General features: G+C 44.4%; 4 protein-coding genes and 1 long non-coding RNA gene across 6 annotated transcripts; 3 read left to right on the top strand and 2 right to left on the bottom strand.

Moving 5' to 3' along the window:
* Positions 1-6959, top strand: LOC120706510 (NEDD8-activating enzyme E1 catalytic subunit-like). The gene is made up of 9 exons (XM_039991185.1): positions 1-323; positions 419-582; positions 2375-2577; positions 3130-3362; positions 3458-3520; positions 3599-3655; positions 4495-4616; positions 5966-6083; positions 6546-6959. The coding sequence occupies exons 1-9, from the start codon at positions 204-206 to the stop codon at positions 6828-6830; spliced, it is 1365 nt and encodes a 454-aa protein (XP_039847119.1). The 5' UTR covers positions 1-203; the 3' UTR covers positions 6831-6959.
* Positions 6960-8157: 1198 nt separating this feature from the next.
* On the top strand, positions 8158-10283 carry LOC120706509. Its single transcript, XM_039991184.1, has 3 exons — positions 8158-8429; positions 8566-8618; positions 9866-10283. The coding sequence occupies exons 1-3, from the start codon at positions 8339-8341 to the stop codon at positions 9983-9985; spliced, it is 264 nt and encodes an 87-aa protein (XP_039847118.1). The 5' UTR covers positions 8158-8338; the 3' UTR covers positions 9986-10283.
* Positions 10284-11671: 1388 nt separating this feature from the next.
* On the top strand, positions 11672-14541 carry LOC120706508 (hydroxyproline O-arabinosyltransferase RDN2-like). Its single transcript, XM_039991183.1, has 8 exons — positions 11672-12244; positions 12571-12638; positions 12854-13055; positions 13221-13318; positions 13434-13503; positions 13593-13664; positions 13807-13920; positions 14077-14541. Exons 1-8 carry the CDS (start codon positions 11801-11803, stop codon positions 14140-14142), a joined length of 1134 nt encoding a protein of 377 aa, XP_039847117.1. The 5' UTR covers positions 11672-11800; the 3' UTR covers positions 14143-14541.
* Positions 14542-22216: 7675 nt separating this feature from the next.
* Positions 22217-22769, bottom strand: LOC120710540. Its single transcript, XR_005689923.1, has 3 exons — positions 22667-22769; positions 22484-22582; positions 22217-22350 (listed from the first exon to the last, which is right to left on the bottom strand). It is a non-coding gene; the product is annotated as an uncharacterized LOC120710540 (long non-coding RNA).
* Positions 22770-23332: 563 nt separating this feature from the next.
* LOC120710539 (serine/threonine-protein phosphatase 7 long form homolog) lies at positions 23333-24442 on the bottom strand. Of its 2 annotated transcripts, XR_005689922.1 has the most exons (3): positions 24365-24442; positions 23560-24285; positions 23333-23462 (listed from the first exon to the last, which is right to left on the bottom strand). XR_005689922.1 is itself a non-coding variant. In XM_039996200.1 (2 exons), exons 1-2 carry the CDS (start codon positions 24413-24415, stop codon positions 23743-23745), a joined length of 594 nt encoding a protein of 197 aa, XP_039852134.1. In that variant the 5' UTR covers positions 24416-24436; the 3' UTR covers positions 23481-23742. The 2 variants fall into 2 exon arrangements, 1 of the variants encoding a protein (XP_039852134.1); XM_039996200.1 differs by lacking the exon at positions 23333-23462 and having other exon boundaries at positions 23481-24285; positions 24365-24436.
* Positions 24443-26173: the final 1731 nt, after the last annotated feature.

The raw sequence follows: 26173 nt of genomic DNA, 5'->3' as shown, positions 1-26173 counted from the left end.
GCCGGTCGTCTGTTCAATTATCCCGGCCGTCGTTCGGGCGCATCAATTATCCCGGCCGTCCACGCCAAGGCCCTGGGGTTTTGCCGTCCTTCGTCTTCCTCCTTCCGCCGCACCCGTCGCAAGATTCACGGCACGCTCCGCCTTTATTCATCCTCCCGTCCTCCGAGAGCTGGAAGGCGAGCCAAACCCAGCGCGCCGCAGCGATGGCCACCCCGGACGCGGAGCAGCCGGCGCCGATGGAGCCCGCGCGGTGGCGTAACCTGGACATGCTCCTCTCCCGCCCCGGGAACCTCGTCGCGGCATCCTTCGACCCTAGCCCCACCGTGAGTGGCCCTGGCCCCCCGCCGCCGATTCCTCCGCTGTTTTCTCGTGTTCTACTCGTAGGTGGCTGATTTTATCGCTTGATCCGTGCGCGCAGCTCCGGGACCTGCTGGGGAGCCTCGTGGAGGTGCTGGTGGTGGGCGCCGGCGGGCTCGGCTGCGAGCTCCTCAAGGATCTCGCCCTCTCCGGCTTCAAGAAGCTGCACGTCATTGACATGGACACCATCGACGTCTCCAACCTCAACCGCCAGTTCCTCTTCAGGTCCGTACGGCCGTCGCGCCCACCCGTTCCTCATTGTGCCTCCGCGAGTGGATTGTCATTTGTTGATTATCCGCGAGGGAAATTTTGCCACCTGACTCAAAACTGCAGTTTTTGCTGAAGACGCAAAAAATTGAACTGATCTTTTCAGCAGGACACTATAAATTTGTGTGTATTTGCAACTAGACTCGATTTAGTGTCCTCCAGCCAGTGTTTAAGAATTTCATCTAATCTAGAAGACACTATATTGTCTTAGTGAGTTGGGAAAGAAAAGGTCTTTGTTCGCTCTAAATTCAGGTTGAGTCTAAAATTTGGCTTGGTCACATTAAGCTGATGCCTGACTTGACTTAGCCCTGCTAATGGGCAAGAATCCAACCCATTCCCACCCCGATCCAAAGTAAATATGTTTTTTCTTACTCCACCCCACCCCATTCCAAATCAAATTATCCCCAGCCCAACCCACCCCACCATGTCTTGGGTTGCCATGGGGTTGCTCCCGTGGGGTTGCCATGAATAATTATACAATAATTATCCAATATTATCCCACCACCTCGCCGGCGGCGCGCTCCCGCATCACGCGATGCGCGACCTCGCGCGGCGCCTCAGCCCGCTCATGCTGCTCCGCCTCCGTGAGCTCCCGGTCCTCGTCGCCTCGTCGGCCGACGCGGCGCGCGAGATCATGCGGGCCAACGACCTCGCCTTCGCGACGCGGCCCATGAGCCCCACGGGCAAGATCCTGCTCGGCGAGGGCAGCTATGGCCTCGTCTTCGCGCCCTACGGCGACGGGTGGCGGCAGCTCAGCATGGAGCTCTTCAGCGCGCGCCCGCGCGCCGGGTCCGGTCCTTCCGCGCCGTGCGCGAGGAGGAGGTCCGCCGCCTCCTCCGGTCCGTGGCGTCGTCGTCGGGGTCGGCCTCCTCGCCGGTGAACCTGAGCGAGATGGTGTCGGCATACGTGGCCGACGCGTCAGTGCCCGCCATCATCGGTATTAGCAAAGGCGGCCGCCCGCGTGGTCCACTTCATCGATCTCCTCTGCTGCACACTCACAGCTCCAGTATCATCGCCCAAGGCTTGCCTCCTCATCAACACCAACGACATTGTTGGTCGGCTGCTTGTTTGGCGAGTCGGGAGCGATGACTGGCAGCACGCGAGGACGGCTCATGCCGGGATAGGAGCCATCGACCAGATCGTGGTGTTCGGGGACAAGATCATCGCCTTGGACTTCGACCTGAGCCTCTTCACCGTGCACTTGGGCGACGATGAGCTTGGCAGGAGCATCCGACCCCTACTCATCGTGGAGGAGGACGATGACGGCATGGTCAACAGGGAGGCGCTTCTGAACGCGCGGCTGGTGGTGGTGTGTGGAGACAAGCTCGCCTTGGTTGGCTCGCCGAGTCCTGATGACTGGGACACCCTTGTTTTCTTCCACCTCAACGGCCTCGGCTCGCCAACGGAACCGCCAAGGTGGTCGCCGGTGCCGGAGCTGGAAGGCGCGCTCTTCATCAGCGGCGGTCAAGGGGTGTCCTGTAAACCCGTTCCAACCCAACCCAACCCGATTTGCTAGCAAACCCATTCCATACCAACCCATTTGTCCTGTAAACCCATTAACTCCCATCCAAACAATTCCAAATAACAACCCAACCCAAAAACTCCAAATATTATCCGACCCATTAGCAGGCCTAACTTGACTATGGCCTCAACTACATGATGTTTTCATATTATCTTTCCTTTTTTATATGTATAAATTTACTAGCCATATTTCATTGTCTCAATGGGAGTTGGATGCCCTCTTGTACAGAGTTCAGGATGTTGGGAAGTCCAAGGCTGAAGTGGCGGCGAAGAGGGTTATGGAGAGAGTTAGTGGGGTGAACATTGTGCCTCATTTTTGCAGGATTGAAGATAAAGAGATAGAGTTCTACAGTCAGTTTCACATAATTGTCCTCGGCCTGGATTCAATTGAAGCTCGAAGCTATATCAATTCCGTGGCATGTGGCTTCTTGGGTATGTTTTTTCCATGTCACATTTTATGTAGATATATATTCTATGACATAGGAAAATGAGCTTTAAATGGAGACTGCAGCCCTGGGTCTACAACACGTCCTTGTTCCTTGTTATAATTGCATCTCTTACATTCCACCTGGGAAATTGCGGTAAACTCGTTTGCTGTTCATTCACCATATTTATGAATTAATATTAACAAAGTTCGACAAAAAAAAATGTGATAAAGATTAATGGCAATCACTTTTGTTCTGTCTCCGCTTTAACCCATAAATAATCACTAGTCAACTTTCCAAGCTGCTTATAATTGTTCAAAAATGTTATTTTCATGCTAAGTGATACTTAAGGTGCTGTGCAGATAAACTCAAGGTTTTAGTTATGAGTTCACTTGTTTGTCCTCAGTGCAGATTATCTCTGCCCATTATTGTTGATTCTGACCTTTGTAATATTGTTTGTTTACGTTTCCGTTGCTATGTTGTTGCTTACACTGTATAAATCAAAATATGTTGTGCATGCATGGCATAATGATGCGCCATATATTCATTTGCACTGCAGAGTATGATGCAAATGACAATCCACTTGAGGAGACAGTCAAACCTATGGTAGATGGTGGAACTGAAGGCTTTAAGGGTCATGCAAGGGTCATAATACCTGGAACAACACCTTGCTTCGAATGCAATATATGGCTTTTTCCTCCCCAGGTCAAGTTCCCCTTATGTACCCTCGCTGAGACACCAAGAACTGCAGCTCACTGCATTGAGTATGCTCATCTGATCAAATGGGATGAGGTACTATTCTTTTCTCTACATGATTTCTCTTTCAGAACCCAACCCCCTCCCCCACCACCACCCAACACTGCTAACAATTAAATTTACCTTTGTAGGTTCATCCTGGAAAACCTTTTGATGCTGATGACGCAGAGCATATGCAGTGGATTTATTCAGAGGTATCTATGCTGCAAAGTCATGTAGTTCATTTTGTCAGTATTGAGCTTGTCAATCATTTGACATCTATACTTATACAGGCTTTAAAGAGAGCAGAGCTTTTCGGTATTTCTGGTGTTACATATTCTTTAACTCAGGTTTCTTTCTTTCTATTGACCAAGCATTACCTATGATTTAGTCTATGATCTCAAAATCTTTGCTTCTCCAATAGTATGTGTTTGTCAATTTTGGCGATGATGGACAAGGTCTCGTCCAACTTTTTATTTTTCTGAAATTATGATTCATGTCATTTAATCTTTATTGTATGTACATATGTTAAACAATCCAACTTTGTTTTGCAAAAACAAAATCTCTATTAAATTTTATGTTGAAAGAGGCTACTAATGCAGGGCTGGGTATGTAAGAAAATTCCACTCTTGAACTCACTGTCTATGGCTGCTTGATTGATATAAAAGCCAAGGACTGAGAATAAGAACTGTTCCAAATTATGGGCATAGCTTCTCTAAGTTCAGTTAAGTCATGGATTTACTTATATTTCAAATAATTTTAAGTGTGGTTTGGTAATGACTGGTTAACTGCATGTGCCATACCCTGATTTTGAATGAAGTTTCTACTGATTATTAGTTTATCTTTGATTGTGCTATCACAATTGTGTTTCTCTGTTACTGTGTAAAAAAAACACCATCTAGTTAATTAGGGCATTGGTTATTATGTCCATGGAATGACATGTTCCAATTTGATATTGGCACAGAAATAATAATCCTTTCCATGGTTACTAGTATCTGGAATCCTAATCTTTATTTTATCAGTTGCATACTCTTGCCAATTTTCTTCTATATTCATTATGTCTGCTAGTTTGAATTCTACATTAATTGGACATCAGAACTCAGCTTTTAATGTGATGCATAGTTGTCTACTTCTTGAAAGGTCTAGGACAGTGACATTCATAGTATTGGCTTTGTTTTATGAATTTCAGGGTGTTGTCAAGAATATAATCCCAGCCATTGCTTCAACGAATGCAATTATATCTGCTGCTTGTGCACTGGAAGCCTTCAAGCTTATTTCTGGGTGCAGCAAAAATGTCTCAAACTATCTCACGTGAGTTTCATTGCTTCATAACTTATTCTTACTGAAAAAGTTGGTTTCCTCAAGTTTAAGGACTAAATGAGTTTTTTAAATATATCATTACAAATGTTTTTGTTCTATCTTTTAACCAAATCTAGCGCTACCTGAAAACTTAACTAACTGCACAATCTTGGTTCTCCAAACGATTTTTTTACTATGCATATCTGACCATTAAGGAATACTAGTATCCTATGTGTTATCTCTTGGAATTTTTTATTGATAAACTCTTGTACATTTTTATTTAATAAACAATTGGTAAAACACTTTTGATTTGGGCAATAAGCTGATAGAGCAATTCAATATAATTCCAATTACATCTGGCGATAAGTAATGCACATGCAAATTTTCAAAGAAGCAATGGTCCTTAACTAGATAGATGTATTATCCGATAGATCATCAATCTTCAATAATTTGGTTGCACATATTCTGATACCTCAGCATAACATTAAACACCAATCTGTGAGCAAAATTGAAATAGATTCGACATGCAGTTTAAATAGGAAAAGAATCAACAAGAAAAGGTTCAAATGAGCAACAAAATACATGAATTTAAATGAACTTTAAATTTATCTTGGATGCTATAATGTAATCATTGTAACAGTTTTGTCAACCTATGTTTCTGCGTATATGCTACTACTCAACGCTACAATCTGCATGCTGATGACGAGACTTGGACTGAACTGATCAAATGCATGCAAGCTCGTGCAACCTGTGAATGCAAGTAGAATCTGAGCTCTATGCGGATTGTAGCGTTGAGTAGTGGGATGAGTAATTGAGTAGTTAGCTTGGACTCTTAGGTGCTATATCATCAGTGTTGTTGAGGCTTTGCTATTTAATTGGTCTGGGGGCTGTCAGAGTTAATGGAAGATTGTCAAGGATGAAACTGCATTCAGACATTTCAACCGTTGTCATAGTATGTCGAGTGTTTTTTTTTGTAACCAAAGCTAATGTATATTTGATGAATCTGTGGCGTGTTCTTGTGTTTAAAGAACTTGAGTGATTCCGGATTCCCTAGGCTGAGAGAGGAATAAGTTTAAAGTAATTCAGCTCCAGGGTAGAGGTCTTAATATACGTTGGTCTGTGGTGCTGAGGTTTTCCCCATTGCCACTATGTATGCTTAATATTTGACCTGATTCGGTGGAAATTTGCTGGTATCTTCTTTCGCTATATTTCTACAAACCACATGTATTGTTATCCTGCTAGGTGCAACTGCTGTTAACTTTTCCAACAACTATATCTGAATTTGATGCATTTCTTAATAGGGCTACAAAAATGCAACACAGCTCAGTTTGTGAATGAGTGAGTATTATGTGTATTTACAGGTACAACGGTCTGGAAGGAACTCATATTAAAGTAACTGAGTTTGTCAGAGACAAAGATTGCCTTGTATGTGGGCCTGGTACCCTTATTGAGCTGGATACATCATCTACTCTTGCGGAGGTGAGTATTGCAAACCCATCTCAGGCAGAGGAAAATTCTGATTGTTGGAGCAATTTTCTTTTCCTAGGATTGCCTTACTAAAATTCCTGCATATTCGGTGCCACGTCATTTGTGTATGTTAATCTGTTTTAGATTGACTCATATATTTCTAGTACATGTTATGGATGAAGTTGTGAAAAGGGCATATATATGAAATATTTAAAGTATGAAAAGTTACAGTTCTATCTAGATTGCACACACATGCGTTGTACTGTTTTTTGATCATATAACAACCACATCAATATGACAATCACATGGCTGGGTCCTAAAACTGATCATAGCTGGCTTATACTGTTTGCTAATTTAGCCTGCATTGTTATTTTTTTCTTCTCAAGGGCAACTCTAAATGGTAGGTTCCATACATGTACGCAGACCTTTCTCCATTGCCACTTTATTTACCAGCCGTTTGATCTAATGTGGCAGTTCATCAAGATGCTCGAGGAGCACCCCAAGCTGCGGATATCCAAGGCTAGTGTGACGCACGAAGGCAACAACCTTTACATGCAGTCACCTGAGGTGCTGGAGCAGATGACGCGGCCAAACCTGAGCGTCCCCATGTTTGAGCTCCTCAAAGAGGCCCCGTACGCGACTGTCCACGCCACGGGCATGGCGGAGAACAACGGGAAGAGAGTGTCGTCGCTGAGGAAGCTGCGCGTCGCCTTCAAGGGCGTCGAGGCCTCGAAGATGGACGTCTCCGAGAGCTCGTAGGCCTCCCTGAGGAAGGTGAGGACGCTTTTGAGACGATCAAAGTCAATCAAGTGCATTTTGATCGAAATTGAGATGTACCCTTGATGATAACTTTGTCTAAGAAGAAAATAGGCACTTGGTCCAAACTGAGTCATGCGCAATGCAACTCTTACAGCCTAGGAGCACAGGGGCGGAGACAGACAGGGGGGGGGGGGGGGGGGGGGGCAGGGGCCTGGCCCCCCTATGGTTCCCAAATTTATATTGAACATTTGAATTTTGATTAATTTTTTATATAAATTAGCATGGTTGCCCCCTAATAATGAAAAAAACAAATTCCTGGCTCCGCCCCTGTAGGAGCAACTCCAACCCAACACACCTCCGGTACCCTGGTTTTCGAGAGTGAGCTTGAGATGTTCGACCGTTGGGTGTACTTCGATCGATCCGCTTGCGGCTTGCCCCCTCTGCTTGTCCGGCCACCTGCAGCGCCTCCCTCCGCCGCCGCCCGCTTATCACATCCCTCTCCGTAGGATTGTCACATTCCATTTTGAAAAAAAAATGCTGCTTAACGCGAATCTACCGATGAAAGAAGCAAATATGAAGCCGGGAAATTCAAACATGAATGAAAATTTTGGAGCAGATGATAGTTGTACATGGTCACAGATCAAGAAAGTTCAGAGCAGACCGCAAAACCAGGTAAATGACCGATGAAGCTATCCATGGTGAAATGGTAAAGTCTGCAGTGTCATCCATGGAGATATAGCACCTAACATTTGTAGAGAAGAATAATAGCATATAACACATCAAATAAGTAAATTATAAAAATATTTGATAATGGATCTAATTATTCTCATTTGGCATTCAAAATATTATCACTCTTTTTTTTATATAAACTTGGTTGCACTTAGAATAGTTTGACTTAGGATAGAACAAACCAAAATGTCTTACATTTCATGATGGATGGAGTACTTGTCCAGCCTGGAGATTGGAAATATTTCTCCTTTCCTCCTCCAGGATTTTTAACATTTCCTTGCAGCTGCTTTTGTTGATCAAATGACTCTTCAAGATTTGAGACAACGATCCTTTTGTGCGCCTCAGCATGAACCATAAGTGCGTGTTTCAGCACATTTATGCAAATATATATTTTGTATTTGTGCTATATTGTTCTATTTGTGTATTTCTTTTACCTCATTGTTGTTTAACTCATTTTCACCGTTAGCTCAACTTACATAGTGAAAAGTTAAAATAGTTAAACTTGGAAATAAACGATATGTCGATAAGCCTTTTTGGAATGGCTCAACTGACCACGATTTGGGCCTCACAACGCGGGCCATACATCGCGGGCCTTCTCCAGCCCACAGCCACCCTCCCACGCGGAGTCCCAATCCCAACCCAAAGAACTGAAAACCCTAGCCGGCGGCGGCGGCGGCGGCGTAGCAGCAGAGGCTCCGGAGCAGAAAGAGGAGGTTCCAGCGGGATCCCCAGCAGCAGAGCCGACACAGGCCCGGGGCGTGCGACCGGAGGCGAGGGAGATGACGCAGAAGCAGACCCTGTTCAAGGGGCAGAGCAAGAAGAAGACCGTCCCTCCCAACCGCCACGGCAAGGCGCCCCACGTTCGCAAAGGTACGCGTGCCGGAACCGACTGCGGCCCCCCCCCCCCGCTCCTCCTAGATTGGGATTGGCTTTGCGTTGTTTGCTTTTCAGTGTCGATGCCGTCGATTGCTCGCTTGGATGATTGGTTTGCTACTTGGTGTTGCAGGGAAGAGGGTCGTGAAGCCGACCAAGTTCACAAAGGACATGGACGCCGACAAGGTATGACTTGGGAGTACGAGTGCAGCGTAGCGTAGCATTTTACCAGACGCCTGTGCCAATCGACAATTGCCTTGCTCAATTACAGCACAAGATTAGTCGAATTCATTGCTCTGGTTTGTATTGGTTTATTGAAGGGAGAAACTAGGTGTTGGATATGACGGGACGTCAGCTCAATTTGGTCCCCACGATTCTGTTCTGTTTCTTAGCAATTAGCATGCTTTCGTCTTGGTGTCGATTGTTAGGAGGGTACTAATTTTCAATCACACGTCGATTCCTTAAGAGGTTATGGATTTTCAATCATACATAGTATAGGCTGCAGAATTTCGTAGAACTGGATTATTGTTTATGTTCGTGGATAACTTAGAAATAAACCTTGTTTTGCATTTCCTCCCTTGTTTCATGTAAATATCACTTGTGATGGTATTTTGGTTGAATGTCAACCAATGTTTTCCGTAGTATCATGTCTCTGAGCTTTCTACAAAGTTGTGCGGTAATTCTGTCCTGAATCCTTGAAAGCTAGGACATACATTTTGATCAATATAATCACATCTATTAGTATCTTGTACGCTACTCCCACCATCATGAAATATAGGTCACCATGGGGTACATGTGGTCAACCTTTTAAGATTTAATATTTCCTGGAGTTTAGTACTAATGTACTATCATATGCCAGTACAGTAATTAATGTGAATTCTATTAGCCTGCAAGGGCCTTTGGCAGATAATGATCTAATCTTTCAGAAATTGCTGCACTCTTTGTTGGAATGCCAAGTTATTAATCAGATATGATTTAGTTTTGTTGTATTCTTGCAGTGATAAATAGCTTAAAAATTGGAATATTGAATAAAAAATGATTTTACTATGAATTATATTTAAATTTATATTCTGAATTTCCTGTGAGTTCCCCCAGCCTTTTATCTGGTTAGATTAGTTTACTTTTTTCCCGTTGAATTATCTGTATTTTGTATCATGTTCTTACTTTCATTTACAGAAAATCAGAAACCCAGTATTTTGCTTTGTGGGTTTTCTGTAGTGCCTTCATGTGTAGTAATTTACAATTTACCGCATTTTTTTAGAACATAAACACAATTTGATATACTGCAGCTTGCATGCCAACCCCAAAGTTTTGGTTGAAAGACACTATTAGAGTCAGGAAAGTTATGGAACATATTTAGCCTCCTTTTGCCTGTCCTTATTTCATTTTTTTTTTGTGCTCTTAGCTCAATCTCTGAAAACTTTGCATTGCAGGAACTCACCAAGTTCATCAACCAGTGCAACGAAATAAAGGCTGCTAATCTTGCTAGCAAAGAAGGCGGAGACCTCAACATAGTGAAGGCGGACGGTGATCAATCTAAATCAAAGAAGTAGGAAGCAAGAAGGTGATAAAAAACTGAAGATGATTGGGTGCAGTGTGATCTGTGGTAATGCCATGCATGCTGGGTTCTTGAAGAAATTTAGTGCCATGTGGCTGGGTAGATGGGCATGTTTATTACAAAGCTTTGTTCTGTGGTGTAACTTGCAACATGGCATACCAGTTTTGTTCTTTAGCAGACTTTAAATTATGTTGAAAATGTTGGTATGTAATTATCCGATCCGTTGCAACATACTCTTTTTTTTTTTGGGCCGTGGGTCAATGCGAGCGCCGTTGCAGGCTGTCAGTGTAAAAGCAGTACCTTGCAATCGTCGCAAGCTTGTTTTATGCATGCCGTTGCAATCATGCCTTTCTTGCTTTTCGCTTTGTTCAAGGAGTATCTTTTGAAGCAAATCGAGCTGTGTTCTTGCTTGCAAGCAACAACCTCGTCCTGCCATTCGTTTCTATAGAAGCCCGTTCGACTCGCACTGCATTCTAAATTGTACTTCAGCTGTGATTCCATTTTCAATATTTTTGTGAGTTTTTTCAATGTACCTATTATGCTGTGATAAAAAAAAAGAGAACCAAGGTCATAGGTAAATGCTACTAAGTCCAGCTATTGTTTTTGTTGTGAGAAAGTAAATCCGCCTATTGTTTGTGTAATTGTCGGTTATGAAATTGAGCCTTAAAGGTTGCTACATCACTTGGATGGTTGATTACTTATTAAGTTATGAATGAAAGGGTACAGATTTTCGGGAAAAAGATATAGAGAATGAGTTCAAATCACCTGGTTACAATAAACCCTGTACAGATAAGACATTGTCATAATGTATTTTCCTCTATATAATTGGATTGGAAAAAAGTACTTTGAAACATACCATAACGACCATTTGTCTGATATTTACCAATCCGTGCAAGTCTATGTTACGGATGAAGTGATTTCACAAAAGTAACCATGTTCGTCTAAACAGTCGTTTAGCTTATTAACATACTATTTAAAAGTTACACAATGGTACGTGTTTCTGTTTAGTCGGTTGTTTTGACCATTTAAACGGCTGTTTTGTCCATTTAAATATTTGTTTTGCCCGAGTAATAGACTAGAGAGCAGGTGACTGACTGTTCACCGTTTAGCTTCTAGGATAACACAGAAAGCAAGTGCACAGAACATAGCTAGAGTACTACTTATATTTACTATATTTGTATTTTAATTTAACAACCTATTTAATTTAGTGATATACAACGTGCCGTGGACTTGGAGTCTCAACAGCTATATGTACAAAATTTGGAAAGTTAAAAAGCAGTTTGTTTCTCATATGAATGCGTGCTAGATCATTTGCAAACCCATCTCGAATAGGTAAATCAGCTCACTGAAACAAACAAAGTCAGCGGCCATGATTTTCGAAAAGAAAAGAAAAGAAAAAAAGCGGGAGAAGTCTTCGATAATGCAGAGGATCCTGCTGCACCGCTTCGATAATGCAGCGGCGTCAAAGCTCAAGAGGGGGCGCCGTTTGCTCGAGCCATTGACCAGATGGCTCCCACGCCGGCCCCACGCCAGGGCGCCTGGCACAAACGGGCCCACCTGTCAGCGAGCGTCGCCGTCGCCGCCTCGCCGGCAAGCTTCCGCCACACTTCGCCGCAATTTTCTTTGGAGGATTCCACGTCATTAATTCTTGGAATTGCGGGCGCTGCCATTTGTGTTAATGAATTATATTCCTCGGTTCCCTCCCAACCCGAACTCGCACGCCAAGAATTCCAGAATCTCCCTCTCCCTCCCTCTCCTTCTGGAGAGAGAGAGAGAGAGAGAGAGGGAGAGACCGAGAGAGGCCGGAGAGATGAACGCGGCGGCGCGAAAGGCCGCTGCCGCCGGCGGCGGCGGCATGGGGCGCGCGCCGGCGCTTGTGCTGGCGCTGGTGGCGGCGGGGGCGTTCCTGATCTCCTACAACTTCTTCGCCATGCTGCTCCGCGGCGGCGGAGCCGGCGCCGGCGCGGCCGCGGGGGCGAGGGACCCGGTGGTGGCGATGCCGGCGTGGATGCGCGAGGCGGCCGGCCGCGAGGCGCGGCGGCGCCCGTTCCACGTGGCGCTCACGGCCACGGACGCGGCCTACAGCCGGTGGCAGTGCCGGGTCATGTACTACTGGTACAAGCGGATGCAGGCGCAGCCGGGAGGGGAGGCCATGGGCGGCTTCACGCGCGTGCTGCACTCGGGGAAGCCCGACGGGCTCATGGACGAGATCCCCACCTTCGTCGTCGACCCGCTGCCCGCCGGCAAGGACCACGTACGCAAACCGTAGACAACAAAGCCGCCTCTTTCTTTCTCCTTCGCCGTCGGTTTGTTTGTTCGCTCCTGCTCATCAACGTGGGGCAATGTGGGGCTACAGAAGAAAAAATATGCATTTTTTTATATAAAATTTGCTGCTGCCATTCAACTTGCAGTGATAAACTGAGGGTAAACACAAAACGTTATTTTTCGGACTATGATTTGGCAAAAAGAACTTGCTCGCGGAATCAAAGATCACGGTAGCATGTGCAATCTGTCGGTGTCTCTTGATTCATTTGTCTGACATTTTGTCTTGTCCCCTGATATTTCAATGTTCTTTTGCAGGGATATGTGGTCCTGAATAGGCCATGGGCATTTGTGCAGTGGCTTCAGAAAGCAAAAATTGAAGAAGAGTGAGTTCAGATCATCAGATGGGCTTATGTTTTTGTTTTGTTTCTTTATGCTTAGTTGCAAGTTTAACCTTCCAACCAAATCTCGTGATTTAGAATCCAGCCAGGCATGACTTTAAAATAGCAAGTATTCAAATAGTTTTCTTTCTCCATGCTTAAATAACAAGTATTTGTAATCTAATGTGTATATGACTGTTCTGCTTTGATGAAAATGACAGGTATATACTAATGGCAGAACCAGATCATATATTTGTCAAACCTTTACCAAATTTGGCCAATGACAACGAGCCAGCGGCATTCCCCTTCTTTTACATTACACCATCAGAACATGAAAAAATTATCAGGAAATACTATCCTAAAGAAAGAGGTCCTGTCACAGATATCGATCCTATTGGGAATTCTCCTGTAATCATTAAGAAGGTAATTTCTCATTGCAGATATAACATTGTACCTGCAAGTCATGAATTTGATAAACTTCTAATTGATGCATTTCTTGGCACATTCTTTTACTTTTTTTGTTTGGAGTTTGCAACTTCAACAGACCTGATTTATCTGAATCTCTTATCATCCGAGGGAACTTTTTAGACGCTGCTTGAGAAGATTGCCCCAACATGGATGAATGTGTCGATACAAATGAAAGAGGATGAGGAGACAGATAAAACATTTGGTTGGGTCTTGGAAATGTAAGAATTACCTTGTCTTGTATACAAACTGTACAAGTTCACTTATATCTGCTTACTTGTTACTTTGTTATGATATGATTCCAGCTTTTCGTTTTTGTTTTTCTTTGACATTTAGGTACGCATATGCTGTTGCCAGCGCATTGCATGGGGTTCAGCATATCCTTCGCAAAGACTTCATGATTCAGGTACCCCTCTTGCTCAAGTTCTTACGGTCATAGTGTTATTCATTTCGAATGTTGTGTTTGAGTGACATGATGAAAAACAATAAATGCAGCCGCCGTTTGACACGAAGCTTGGAAACACATTTATCATCCATTTCACTTATGGATGTGATTATTCACTCAAGGTATTAGAATCCCAAATTGCAGGATTTCTTCTATATATCTCTTTTCTATACAAAATTGTTTTGTTCTGAGTGCATATAGTAAATATGTTACTGTTCCTCTTATTCTACTGGCATAAAGTATTCGACAATAATAATCTTTCAGGGTGAACTGACCTATGGAAAAATTGGTGAATGGCGATTTGACAAACGGTCATTCCAAAATGGGCCACCACCAAGGAATCTGACGTTGCCCCCTCCTGGAGTCCCAGAAAGTGTGGTACGTAAATTGGAAAAATGCACAGCATATTCGTTATGATACAATAATTGTATTATTAGTTGAGGTGTTTTTTATTTGCTCACCATGTAATTTTCTTGCGACTGCTCCTGGATTTGGCAATCTACTCTGGCCTTCCCTAATATTTTCTCATTGCAGGTTACACTAGTAAAAAAGGTCAATGAAGCTAGCGCAAACCTTCCTCGCTGGGATGATGGAATATAAGCTGTGTCCGATGTCAAAATATGTCCCTTGTTTTGGGAAAATGCCAAAGTATCAGGTGCAGTCAGCCATTGGGGCTTAATCAGTTTGCACCCAAAATAGCTGCCTGCACTAGCATAGTTAGATCATACATTATAGAAGATATATAATTTTCTCCTTATACAATAGAAAAGAAAAGTTAGCACTCATAGTTTCCATTTAACTATCGTTGTAAGTGCTACAGGCTGCGGAAATACAAATTTTTGTGCGAGTGCGATTGTGCTTGCATTTTTGTGAGAATGTAATAGGTGATTTGGTTGTTCATATGGGGCTCCCCCTTCCATTCCGAATTTCAAGCTGTAAAATTCTGTGTTCAGTTGTAAGGAAATGTGTAATCTCGTCAACCAAAGAAATTTGCTAGAACATATCCCCAAAAAACAAGAACTTGTGAGTTCTGAATTTAGATCAACCATTTTTTTATTAGAATTCGAATTGGCTCATAGATTGGTGTCAGGTGATGCTGTTTGTTGGCTACAGGACCATGACGCCACAGTGGAAATTCTTGTGGAGTTATATTGGTCTTAAATTCAAATATTCCTCTCCCAAAAGCTTCCGAATCCATATGGTGATCGGCAACATGGCCGGTCATTACTAGGGGTGGTAATGGATCGTAACCCTAATGCTCTCTTCACAATCCAACTTAGCCTTTATATATTTTTAGCTTAAAATTATATAAGATAGCCTGACTCCTTTTAAGGCACTTAGAATATTTAGGTTAAAATTTATTGCTATTTACCACCCCTTTAAGCCCGGCCTTTAGATTATTTATGTTAAAATTTAATGCTATTTACCACCCCTAGACATAATATATGATTTTCCCTCCCGAGAGCCAAAAGTTGGCAACCCATGGACAAATCTATTTTATGCCATTGATAGGAACTATAAGGCTATAGCCTATAATCCACCGACTGTCATTGCTAAGAGAAGATATTTTTCCTTAATGATATGCTTGTTCTCCTTTTCTTTATCACCCCTTCTTTTTCAACTGAACAATCTCTGTCAGTTTTTTTTAGGGCAACAATCTCTGTCAGTTGACTCTTCCATTTTATCCCAGACAAAAATCCATTACAACCGCCAGGACCAGCAGACTAACGAAATCGATTGTTATCTAAGAAAACGTGTATCAAATTTCACTGTGTTCCATCAATGACATGGGAGAAGTCATCTCCATTGCTTTACTCCATCCTTGTGCTAGAAAATTGAGAAGAAGAAAAAAAAAACTACCGTAATAGGTGATTCAATCTGTTGAAGTTCACCGCGGACGTTCCTCGTGCGCTCGCCGGCCAACGACAGGAATTTTTTTATTTTAATCATTTTTAATCTAATATTTTAATAATAGCCCGTCTAGATCTAAATATCCAAAAATTAGCCCTTTTGATCGCGCCAAGTTCCGTGGCGTGACTCCCTGAAGAGTTGCGCCACATGCTTTGGCGCAACCAAACTGCCACGCTGTACAAGGCTGAGTCGCGTCATGCGCCGTGGCGCCACTCAGCCCATTACAAGCCTACCCACCGGACGGCATCTTCCTCCAGCTCTCTTTCTTTTTTCCTTCACTCCCCACCGGACCTGAGCTCCATGGCGCCGCCCGTCCGTCCCCCCTCTAGATCCACTCGATCTTCCACCGGATTGAAAGGGGAAACGAAGGGAAATCAATCCTTGAAGGTAGCTCCTCCACTCTATCCGATTGGTTTTCCTCCATTTCGTGGATTTGGTAGGGTTTGAGTTGGCTAGAGTTTAGGTAGGGTTTGAGTGGAAATGGAGGATTGAGTACGAATCAGGTAGGATTAGTTGTGGTGTATCGTGCAATTGAACGATGGCGACACTTTTGTATCGTGTAATAATTGTTGCATGTATCAATTTGGAGGTGATATTGTTGTTTAGATTTTTTTTAGTATGAAGAGCTATAAAGTGTGAATAATCCTCATAGTAGCAAATCTATTTTTGTGTATTTTGGTAAAAATTCTTATGTTATGCTATATATAGTTATATTATCTTCTTCATGTATGAAGTAATGAAGTGTGTTGTAGTTATAATAGTAAATTTTTGTCTTAGTCATTTTGTGTATATATATGTGTGTAAATGGATCGTTTACTTCGTTTATTTTCTGGTGGGACGGTTAAAGAAAATGGAGAGTTTGCAAGAATGAGGCAAGAAGTAGCAAGATTCAATGTGGCACCTTCATTCGATGATATAATGTGTCGAGTAAATTCACTATTCAAAGTAGAAAATGAGCGAATGGAGTTAAGACTTTGTGGTAGGTTTGATGCTGGAAAGGGAAGGTCTCACTATGTGGTGATGCCAATTGGTAGTGAGAATGATTGGTTGTTTTACAAAGAGTTGGTCAGAAGTTCGCAAGTGGGTTGTGCGGAGATAGTGGTTGATGTGTGTAATCGTAGTATGGATGTCCCTACTGAAGATGGTGACGATTATCCCATTGAACATGTTACTCAAGAAGCCATTTTACCGGATCGTTGTTCCGATGCACCGGAGGAGGAAGATAAAAGTTGTGGTGATGATCTTTCTCATGACTCAGATGATGATGACAGTGGTGATGAAATTGGGTTTGACACATGCCGTGTAAACAATAATTTTGATGAAGGCGGCTTTGAGAATGAGGAGGTCGACGATGATGACATATCTCAGGGCTCGGAAGAAAATGAGGGTGGTGAAGACGACAATGATATGGCACCTTCAGAAACTGATACGACACATATTGGGCAACAAACACATGTGCTACCGTCGGTTAGGGTGTGCCAAGCATCTGCATTTGTTCCAAGAAGAACTGGAGCAACTCCGTTCGTGGCACCAACACCAATGGGAGATGAAATGCCAGAAGAGATAGTTAGAGAACATAGACCAACATTTTTTGGAAGACGTATACCTCAATTGACTACAGTTGAGTTGAGGCAATTGAAGGCTGTGCATGTTGATGTTCCAGAGGTCCCTATTTTTCATTCTATTCCGAAGGAGGGTTTTTGTGATTCGGGTCTGCGTCATGCATGTCTTGAGCCCGATAGTGGTGAGCAGCTGATAGAGAAGGGAATGATCTTTGATAGCCTTGAGGACCTTAATTTTTTTTGAGGGACTACTCTGTGCGGCACCATAGACCGTATGACGTGGTGCATTCCTTGGCTAAATTGAGGTACACAGTTCGTTGCCAGCAGGGGTGTCCTTGGAAGGTTTGGGCACATCTTGTCGCTGATGATAGGATGAAATGGAGGATTAGTAATATTAAACAACCTCACACATGTGGGATATCTGAGGTTTCTCAAGAGCACTCCCAATGTACTGCACGTTACATTGGGAGACGCATTGCCGCAATGGTTCATGCTGACCCTGATGTTTTTGTGGCGGCTATTATTGAAGCTATTCATGGTTTTACAAATTATCGGATAAAATATGGAAAGGCTTGGAGGGCCAAGCAGCATGCTATAGCAATGTTATGGGGCGATTGGAAGGAAGCTTATGGAAGGGTTCCAAGAATATTAAGTGCAATTGCACACTTCAACCCGGGGACAAAGTGGTGCACTCATACCACTGGCAGGCAGGAGATGCACAAGGGTTCCATGAAGCCCGTAATGAAACGTGCATATTGGTGCTTCCCGCAATGTGTACAGGTATTCAGACATTGCAAACCTGTTGTAAGTGTGGATGGTACGTTTTTTACCAGGAAGTACCAAGGGGCATTGTTGATTGCAACAGGCATGGACGGCGAGGATCGTTTGATCCCCCTGGCATTTTTGTTGGTTGAGGGTGAAAACAACGACAGCTGGTCATGGTTCTTGCATTTGGTGCGTAGAGATGTTGTTGGACTGGATCATAAGGTGTGCATTATTTCAGACCGTCATCAAGGAATTCTTAATGCAGTTGAGGACCACATGGAAGGCTACGTACCAGTCGTGCATAGGTGGTGTATGAGACACTTCGCCGCTAATATATGACAAAGACAGAAGAGTAAAAATGTCATAAAGCAGCTAAAGTTATTATGTGCATCAAAGGCGGAGAAGACATTTGAAACTAGGCTTGCAAAACTTAGGGGTATGATGAACGAATCGGCAACGCTGTGGTTGGAGGACCAAATGGAAAATAAGTTTAAGTGGGCTCTTGCCTTTGATGATGGTTCTAGATATGGTGTATGTAACACAAATATCTCAGAAGTGTTGAATAAGGTTCTTAAAGGGGTACGTGCTATGTCCGTTTCTGCCATTGTGGAGTACACCTTCTACAAGGTAAATTCATACTTTATGCATAGATGGGAGAAAACAAGGCAACAAATAGCTTCTAGGCCCAACCAAGATCTATGGGGGAAAGGTGCCAAGAAGCTCCTAACCAAAGCAGGTAAGGCAGCAACAAGCATGTCAGCTGAGCTGTTTGATCCGACAGCGTATGTGTATTCAGTTAGGACAACAACCGCATTGACTGTAGGAGGAGAGATGATTGGCGGCCACATGTACAAAGTGGACCTCACAAGCGTCACTTGCACCTGTTGTGTTCCGCAGCTGTTGCATGTACTATGCTCGCATATGATTGCAGCATGCCGCGTTAGAGGTATGTCCCACCTATCACCAGCATACATGTCACAGTTATATTCTAAGAATACTGTAATGAAGACATGGGAATCTAGATTTGAATCGATTCTTGATCCGGCACATTGGCCCGAGTATAATAGTGCTGAGTACATTCCAGATCGTAGATTGCTCAAAGATAAGGTAGGAAGAAGGAAGAAAAAATGGCTATGTAATGAGATGGATCAAATTAGTGGTTACGGTGATGATATCTATGGTTATGGTGATTTCAACCAAGAAAGTTCAAAGGTTCGTTGTAGCATATGTCATAAAGAGGGTCACCGAATGGAAAAGCACAAGGAGGGCCCAAAAAATCTGCCCAAGAACAAAAGAAATAGTGTCGAGAAATAGTTCGGCTGTGGTAAGAAAATCGTTGTACATAATAAGGTGTTTTGAATTTTTTTCAAACTTTTATTAATGCTTCGTACCGTGTGAACCACTATAATTTTATATTATTTATGTTGAAATAGTAGGCTTCTGATTATTTCCTACCTTTTTGCAGGATGTTGCCTTCACGAAAGCGTAAAATTGTGTACTCCGAACATGATGAGGATGCCCCCGTGCCTTCCCCGTTGCCAATCCCGAATTGTGAATGTGGAATTCCAGCAGAGGTCAAGCAATCAGGGCATCCGAGAACAGCTGCAAGAGCTTACTACACGTGCTCTCGAGAGTGGAGTTTGACCATGTGTTTTGGGTGTCCGATCACGTGTAACCCATGCGACTTCTTTCAATGGATTGACGGACCTGAGAAGTTTGACCCTAGAATTCGTTTATTCCCGTATCATGAGAATGAAACTAAGCCATACCATGAGTTCAAGCGATGGGTGCCTCCTCCACCAAATCCTCCTTTGATGATGCCAGAAGAGAAGGCAGAGGCTGCAAGCATCCGTGTTAGGAACCGGCCACTGTGCCACTGTGGAGTCCCTTGCAAGCTACAAAGACCCAATCTTGAACTACCTGTTAAGTTCACACCGTTCTTCTGTTGCAAACTAACAACACATGTAAGATTTGTCCGCTACCTGAGTCATTACCATGCTGTCGTATTTCTTCACAAATTTGCGTTAATAATATTTACTCCGCTCTAGGACGGTTGGCCACTATGTGATTTCCAATAGTACATCTACGGTCCGAAAAGTCATTGGCCAACCGAAGAGGAAGTGCAGGCATTCGAGAGCGGGAAAGAGAAGTGGCCATGCGAGAGGACTCCTCCGCATCGGTGCAAGTGTGGCATATTGGCTCGTAGGGGTGCGGTCCCGACGGAGCTTGGCTATGGCTGGTTTTGTGGAAACTCGTACTGAGACTATTGGGTAAGAAACTTGTACTATTCCTATTGTTATTTTCGGGAAATTTTTTTGATATTGTGTATACTTTTGATACAACATCATTTTCATGCTGCAGGAGGGGAGGACTTGTGATTGGGAGACCTTTTCGGGTAGAGAAGAGTTGAGGATACAGTTGGCCCGATGCTCGGAGCCATTGAAGCTAGAAGAAACAATAAAGAAGAAAGAGGCAATAAGGTCCAAGTACGATGTTCCAATTCCAGACCATAACACTGTGGGCCCCGTATTTACAGACATGATCTCTCAACAAGGATCTCATAGGTTCCACACAACAGGCGTGGCGTTTGAGGAAGAACTCATTACCTATTGGAGGAAGAATCGAAGCAAGTACCCTAAAGCCCTCACAAAGCAGGAGAGGCAACAAGAGCGATTGAAGGAGGAGGAGCGGAGGAAGCAAGAGGCAGAAAGATTGAGGTCCATGGAAGTTCGTCAGCCTTATCAATTTGATCCTACCAAGGTGTATCATAGAGGCTCATGGGAGGAATACTTTCAGTTGAAGGAGGCAAGAGAAAGGGGGATTGATTTGGAAAGTGCTCGTAGAATGGCAAAAGAAGCACAAATGGAAGCAATGCATGCAATAGTTGCTGACTTGCCTGATGATATATGTCATGCTGCAGCCACAAAGTTAGGCTCTTTTCAAGCTAACATCAGTCCAAAATTGGCGAATGATGAGGTGGCAACTGAGGCTCAGCCGGTCGAAGTGGAAAAGAAAGGTAGAGAAGTGGCTACAGATGATAAAGGAAAGGGGGTCGCCATTGACATCAGCACTGATGATGATGATGATGACTGGGGTGATGACGAGTTGCTTTATGACGGCATTTCCGACTAGATGATGACAATGTCTTTTGGTGCATGTGAATAATGGGTGCAATATTGTAATCTTAACTACTTGTACCTGACTCGTAATGTGCATTTTCAAGGCATGAAATGTTACTACTACTATTAGACATTTGGACGATGTTATAATGCACTATGAACTTTGTGATGCATTATCAACTATTCTGCGATGTCCTACCAACTATGCTGTTGTATCTTTCAAACTATCCTGCAATGTACTATGGTTGCCAAATCTGGTCCCATTTTTCTTGGCGTGACTCTTCATTGAGTCGCGCCAAATCTCTCGGCGCGACTCTATGAAGAGTCACGCCAAGCTGCCAGCCAAACTAGATTTGCTGGGGGTAAAATGTGACTGTAGTAGTCGCGCCAAGAGTCCTGGCGTGACTCATCACTTAGTCACGCCACGGTGCCCGCCTTACCAGATTGTCCCTTGGCCAAATCTGGTGCAAATGGTCGCGCCAACAGTCCTGGCGTGACTCAGTAGGGAATCACGCCACGCTGCCAGCCACACCAGATTCTCCCTGGGCTAAATCTGGTGCAAACGGTCGCGCCAATACTCCTGGCGTGACTAAGTACTCGCGCCAAGCTGCCAGCTAGACCAGTTTGCACTCCTCTCCCACAACAAGCCACAACAAAACCACAACACACAGCATAAAATACGATTACAAGATCTCAGAAGATCATACAAGATATAAATTGTCCACAATTACTAGTGCAATATTAATAGACCGACTACAGTGCACATGAAGAGCCCATTACATGACCATAAAACAAGCACATATCCTGAGAACCTTTACATGTGCAGACTTGATGAAATGAAACTACTTCTAGACTATGTCTTGGCATGGGAGGAATGGGGGGTGTAAGGTTTCTTTTTACGATGGGGACGGCCCGGCTTAGTGGGCAGGACATTCACGCTCCTGACATCAGTGCGATCACGTGCTCGCGCCTGCCTCTTTGCTGGTGGAGAACGTTGCGAGGATGTTGGAGCGCCCGAAAGCTGTGAGTGTCCAATCTCATCAGGGCCGTAGGGTGGATCGCCATCATCTGATCTTGATGTCTCCTTGGACTCATCGGTGACGTTGTCCTCAGACTCCTCGCTGACATTGTTCCGAGGTGGTGTCTCCTTGCCCCTCCTACTTGGTATTGACATATTGACATCTCCTAGTTGGCTGCGACGTCCTCCTACAAAACAGTATGTATTCAACATTTTATAACTACTCACAAAACAAGAAGTACCACAAATGGAAATCATTTTAGAAATACGGAACGGAACCTGTAGATGATGTGGCCAAATCTTGTGTTAAACTCATGCTCCTTCCACCACGTTGGCGTGATCCGGAAGGTTCTTCATGATCCGTCGGTCCTTGTCCTTGTGCTGATAAGCACTTTAGTTTGAAGGCCATTTTCCGGCATCCCCGTCTAAACCTCTACATTACATTAGGCAACAAAATCCGTAAGAGGAAATAAATTTGCATTACAATAGGCAAGAAAAACCATTTAAGAGTACTATTTCTCCACCAAAGACTAATTGCCAGTTCAAAACGAAATCTAGATATTTACCTGCAAAAATGTCCTAAGCACGGTGGCCTCATCCGGAGAGCCTATTGGCACGCTCAACTCTTGTCCCGCCTCATTAGCAAAACGACCAATTTGATGACCCTGCAAGTGCATAGGCCATATACACACTAGGTCACAATCTATTGCATGATTCGTTGTATTCAAGTAGTGTAAATTATGACTTACAATGTAATCTTCAAAGGGTCCTCTCTCGGGCTGCCTACCCATTCTTGTGTGAGCATCATACTCATCGAAGACATCTTCGGGGTCCGAAGGCAAATCCTCGATGTTGGTAGCATCCATTGCAATCTTTAGCTTCAGCCTTGTATGTCTTGAACTGGGACTCACGCTGAACAGGTCCGCCAAAAACAATGTTGTTTGCCCGGAGATTCCAAGCATTGACATGCGCAACATGCTTCTCCTCCCAGTTTTTCGTACCCCTTTGCTTGCGACGATCGATTCTACATGTAAATATTGCAAGCATTAATGCAGTTCCAATTTATAGCAAAACATGCAAATAATTTCCATAACATGATATTGCATAAAAAAACTTACGCATGCAGCTCTTGGCTAGTACTGAGATGCTCGGGAGGACATGTCTGAAGTATTCCAAATTGGCGCATCACGCGATTTGGAAGGTGAAACTCCACAATATAGTAGCAAATAAGAAGACAGACGGCGCGCCAATATTGAGTATCCATGGTGCATTGCGGATTAAGCTCCATGTTTTGCACCTCTTCGCGATTGTATGGTTGACATTCAACCTAAGACAACATATTCAATATGATTACAACAATGATATGGCTACATTACATGATTTGCGGTAGGGAAGTCGTAGTAGACTTACGTGTGCAGCGCTGAGGCAGTCAAGAGCATTGTTGTAATCTACGTACCGTCTTCCTGGATTCCCGTGCACGATTTCACTATTGTTCCACAGCCAACCCACAGTACCCACCGCCTCTTCCTCGTATGATGGAACAACCTTATTGAAGACAATAAGTAATAAGGTTATCCAATATTCAAGATTATATGAAGCAGACAACAATAGTGCCAAACAACTGCACAAATCAGGTCCTTACCCCAATACTATGCCTCTCGGGCCTGCCAATAGGAATGCGCTCCCACATCCACAATTGCAAAAGGTAAGCACAACCCCCAAGATTTGTATTATCTCCGCTCCGCCTACACGCATCACACATCTGACGGTACAACCATCCAAGTGCTGCATTTCCTTAATTGAAACTGCAAATGTTGTCCCAATCCTAACCAATTATTTCTATCCACATCCATGAGATTGTGTTCCCGCTCGAATCCAGGAATAGAAACCCTGCGACCAATTGCCATAGCCACGCTCGGGCGAACCTAACAACCACCCCTTCAGGAGCATGAGCTGGAGGTGGCGTACCAAAATGATCCGACAACCATGCTGACGTCACTCCTGTAGGCTTCTTGACCTTCTTGTCTTCTGGTGGTTCAGGTGGGTGCACTCCAAACAACAACTCCACTCTATCTCTCCATCCATTTGGACATATGCTCCCGGTCACAGCTCTGCCATCTATATGAAGTCCAAAGAGCATAGCCACATCTTGTAGTGTAATGGTCATCTCACCGGCAGGAAGATGGAATGTGTGCCTCTCAGGCCTCCATCGGTCAACAAGTGCTGTCAGAGCTGCATTATCCATCCCGGGGAGCCCATCCTTGACCAACCACGCCAACGGGAGGAATCCAGCCCGTTTAAGGTACGGTGCGTACCTATCGTCCCAAGTGTGAGTCTTGTGAAGGCGGGGACGTAGAGGCCTCAAAACCTACAAACATATCAGTGAACATTGTAATAAACTAAAGTCGAATTAGTAATTTCACAAAAAAAATCAATCACAAGTTCACCTCCGTACGCTCCTCTAGTATCTTGCCACGGTGCAGCTCATCATAAACCATTTGTAGGAGGGGATACCGCGGGTGCTGTGCCATCTACATTCAAAAACCAAGAAATCAAGAACAACCAAGTGATAAATCACTTTAAGGTCATATTTCATATGCAGCCATTAAATATTTCATTTGTAGCTTTGTTGGTATCTCAGTGTGTTAGTCAGCCTAACTCAGTAATGCTGATCCAGATTACCACTAGACGAATTTACGTTTCACTTTTGTTTCAAAAAAAACAAGCCCTAATCAATAGCTATAGTCAACTACTGCAAGTCCATCTTCTCAGTTCTGAGCATATAGGGTGTGATTGGTTGCTAGGCTTAGCTTCAGCCTAGCTTATAATTTTTCAGCTTTCAACTTCAATTTTCGTTAACAATATTCACTACAACGAGCCTGCACATGTTTTTTTTCTAAACCAAGAACAGAGATATAACTAGCGCACATGACAAATTTCTTATTTCACTAATATCACTGAAAATGCTAATCAATTAACTAGTTCACTGAATACCATCTTTCAAATATAAATGAATTCTGGTTATTGTTAGTGAGTAACACCCAATTCCAATTGTTATTTACTATTCACAAATGGTATTAAGAAAGGAACAATCATGGCTGAAACAAATCATACCCACCAACTACTATACATACACAGTAGGAATATTGATTTCTAAATTTCTTCGTGAATAACTCAATCGAAAAATCAGAGGAGAGAAGGAAGATATGTACCTGCTCATTGAAAGGAGGGGGTCTGGGAGGAGGTGAGGCGCTGGTGGGGGAGGGGCGGATGGCGGCGGGCCAAGGACCGGCGGCCGCCGCTGGCGGCGGGGCCAAGGACTGGCGGCCTCCGCGGGGGGCAAGGACGGGCCGCCTCTGGCGGTGGGCTAGGGACCGGCGGCCAACGCGGGGGGCAAGGCCGGACCCCCGCTCGCGGCAGGCCAGGGGCCGGCGGCCTCCGCGGGAGGCAAGGCCGGGCCGGCGGTGGGTAAGGGACCGGGGCCCTCCGCGGCCTCTGCAGTGCGGCGGGACCGGTGCTGCCTCGAGGTGGTGGCGGCGACCGGCCAAAGGCCGGATGGCGGCAGCCCAGTGGAGGCATTGGTGGTGGTGCCACCAGGCGCCGCCGGCCGGGGGGTCTCCGCACCGCGACGCAAAAAAAATGGCGGCGGCCGATGCCTGGAAGAGGATGGAAGAGAAGGAAGAAAGAAAAAGGTGGGCTAGGGTTACTTGCTGGGCCGCCTTGTAATGGCCTGAGTCGCGCCACGGCGCATGGTGCGACTCAGTCGCGCCAAAGCATGTGGCGCGACTCAGCTTTACTACGTCAGCTGTCTGGCTGCGGCCGTTCCAGCGTGGCAGTTTGGTCGCGCCAAACCATATGGCGCGACTCTTTAGGGAGTCACGCCACGGAACTTGACGCAACCAAAAAAGCTAGTTTTTAAAAATTTAAATCTAGACAGACTATTCTATACCTATTTCTAAAGCACGGAAGGAATTCTTCATGCGTTCTGCCTTCTCCAATTTTTTTCGTCCGTTCGTCCGTGGACAACCCGATCGATCCTGCTGCCATAAGCCAGACCGAGCCGGACTCTCGCTGCAGCGGTCGAGCTATTAACATACACGCCAAGGGACTTTGCCCGTGCGGCTATAAAACTGAGAGTTCACGCTTCCCTGCCTAGCGTCATTAAATCACTGCTGGCCACCCGCAGTACCCGCCAGCGCCATCTATCGACGCAATCGTCGCCTCTTCGTCCTCTGAAGAACTCAATAGTGAGCATA

Source organism: Panicum virgatum, chromosome 5K, assembly GCF_016808335.1.
Source record: "Panicum virgatum strain AP13 chromosome 5K, P.virgatum_v5, whole genome shotgun sequence".
Lineage (NCBI taxonomy): Eukaryota > Viridiplantae > Streptophyta > Magnoliopsida > Poales > Poaceae > Panicum > Panicum virgatum.
This window is presented reverse-complemented; position numbering and strand designations above follow the sequence as displayed.

Coding starts and splice junctions, on each gene's coding strand:
- LOC120706510 (XM_039991185.1), top strand. CDS start 204: ATGGCCACCCCGGACGCGGAGCAGCCGGCGCCGATGGAGCCCGCGCGG. Junction 3,363..3,457: donor ATCTGATCAAATGGGATGAG/GTACTATTCTTT, acceptor TTACCTTTGTAG/GTTCATCCTGGAAAACCTTT. Junction 4,617..5,965: donor AATGTCTCAAACTATCTCAC/GTGAGTTTCATT, acceptor GTGTATTTACAG/GTACAACGGTCTGGAAGGAA.
- LOC120706509 (XM_039991184.1), top strand. CDS start 8,339: ATGACGCAGAAGCAGACCCTGTTCAAGGGGCAGAGCAAGAAGAAGACC. Junction 8,430..8,565: donor GGCGCCCCACGTTCGCAAAG/GTACGCGTGCCG, acceptor TTGGTGTTGCAG/GGAAGAGGGTCGTGAAGCCG. Junction 8,619..9,865: donor AGGACATGGACGCCGACAAG/GTATGACTTGGG, acceptor TTTGCATTGCAG/GAACTCACCAAGTTCATCAA.
- LOC120706508 (XM_039991183.1), top strand. CDS start 11,801: ATGAACGCGGCGGCGCGAAAGGCCGCTGCCGCCGGCGGCGGCGGCATG. Junction 13,056..13,220: donor CTCCTGTAATCATTAAGAAG/GTAATTTCTCAT, acceptor GGAACTTTTTAG/ACGCTGCTTGAGAAGATTGC. Junction 13,504..13,592: donor GCAAAGACTTCATGATTCAG/GTACCCCTCTTG, acceptor CAATAAATGCAG/CCGCCGTTTGACACGAAGCT.
- LOC120710539 (XM_039996200.1), bottom strand. CDS start 24,415: ATGGTTTATGATGAGCTGCACCGTGGCAAGATACTAGAGGAGCGTACG. Junction 24,286..24,364: donor TACTAGAGGAGCGTACGGAG/GTGAACTTGTGA, acceptor ATATGTTTGTAG/GTTTTGAGGCCTCTACGTCC.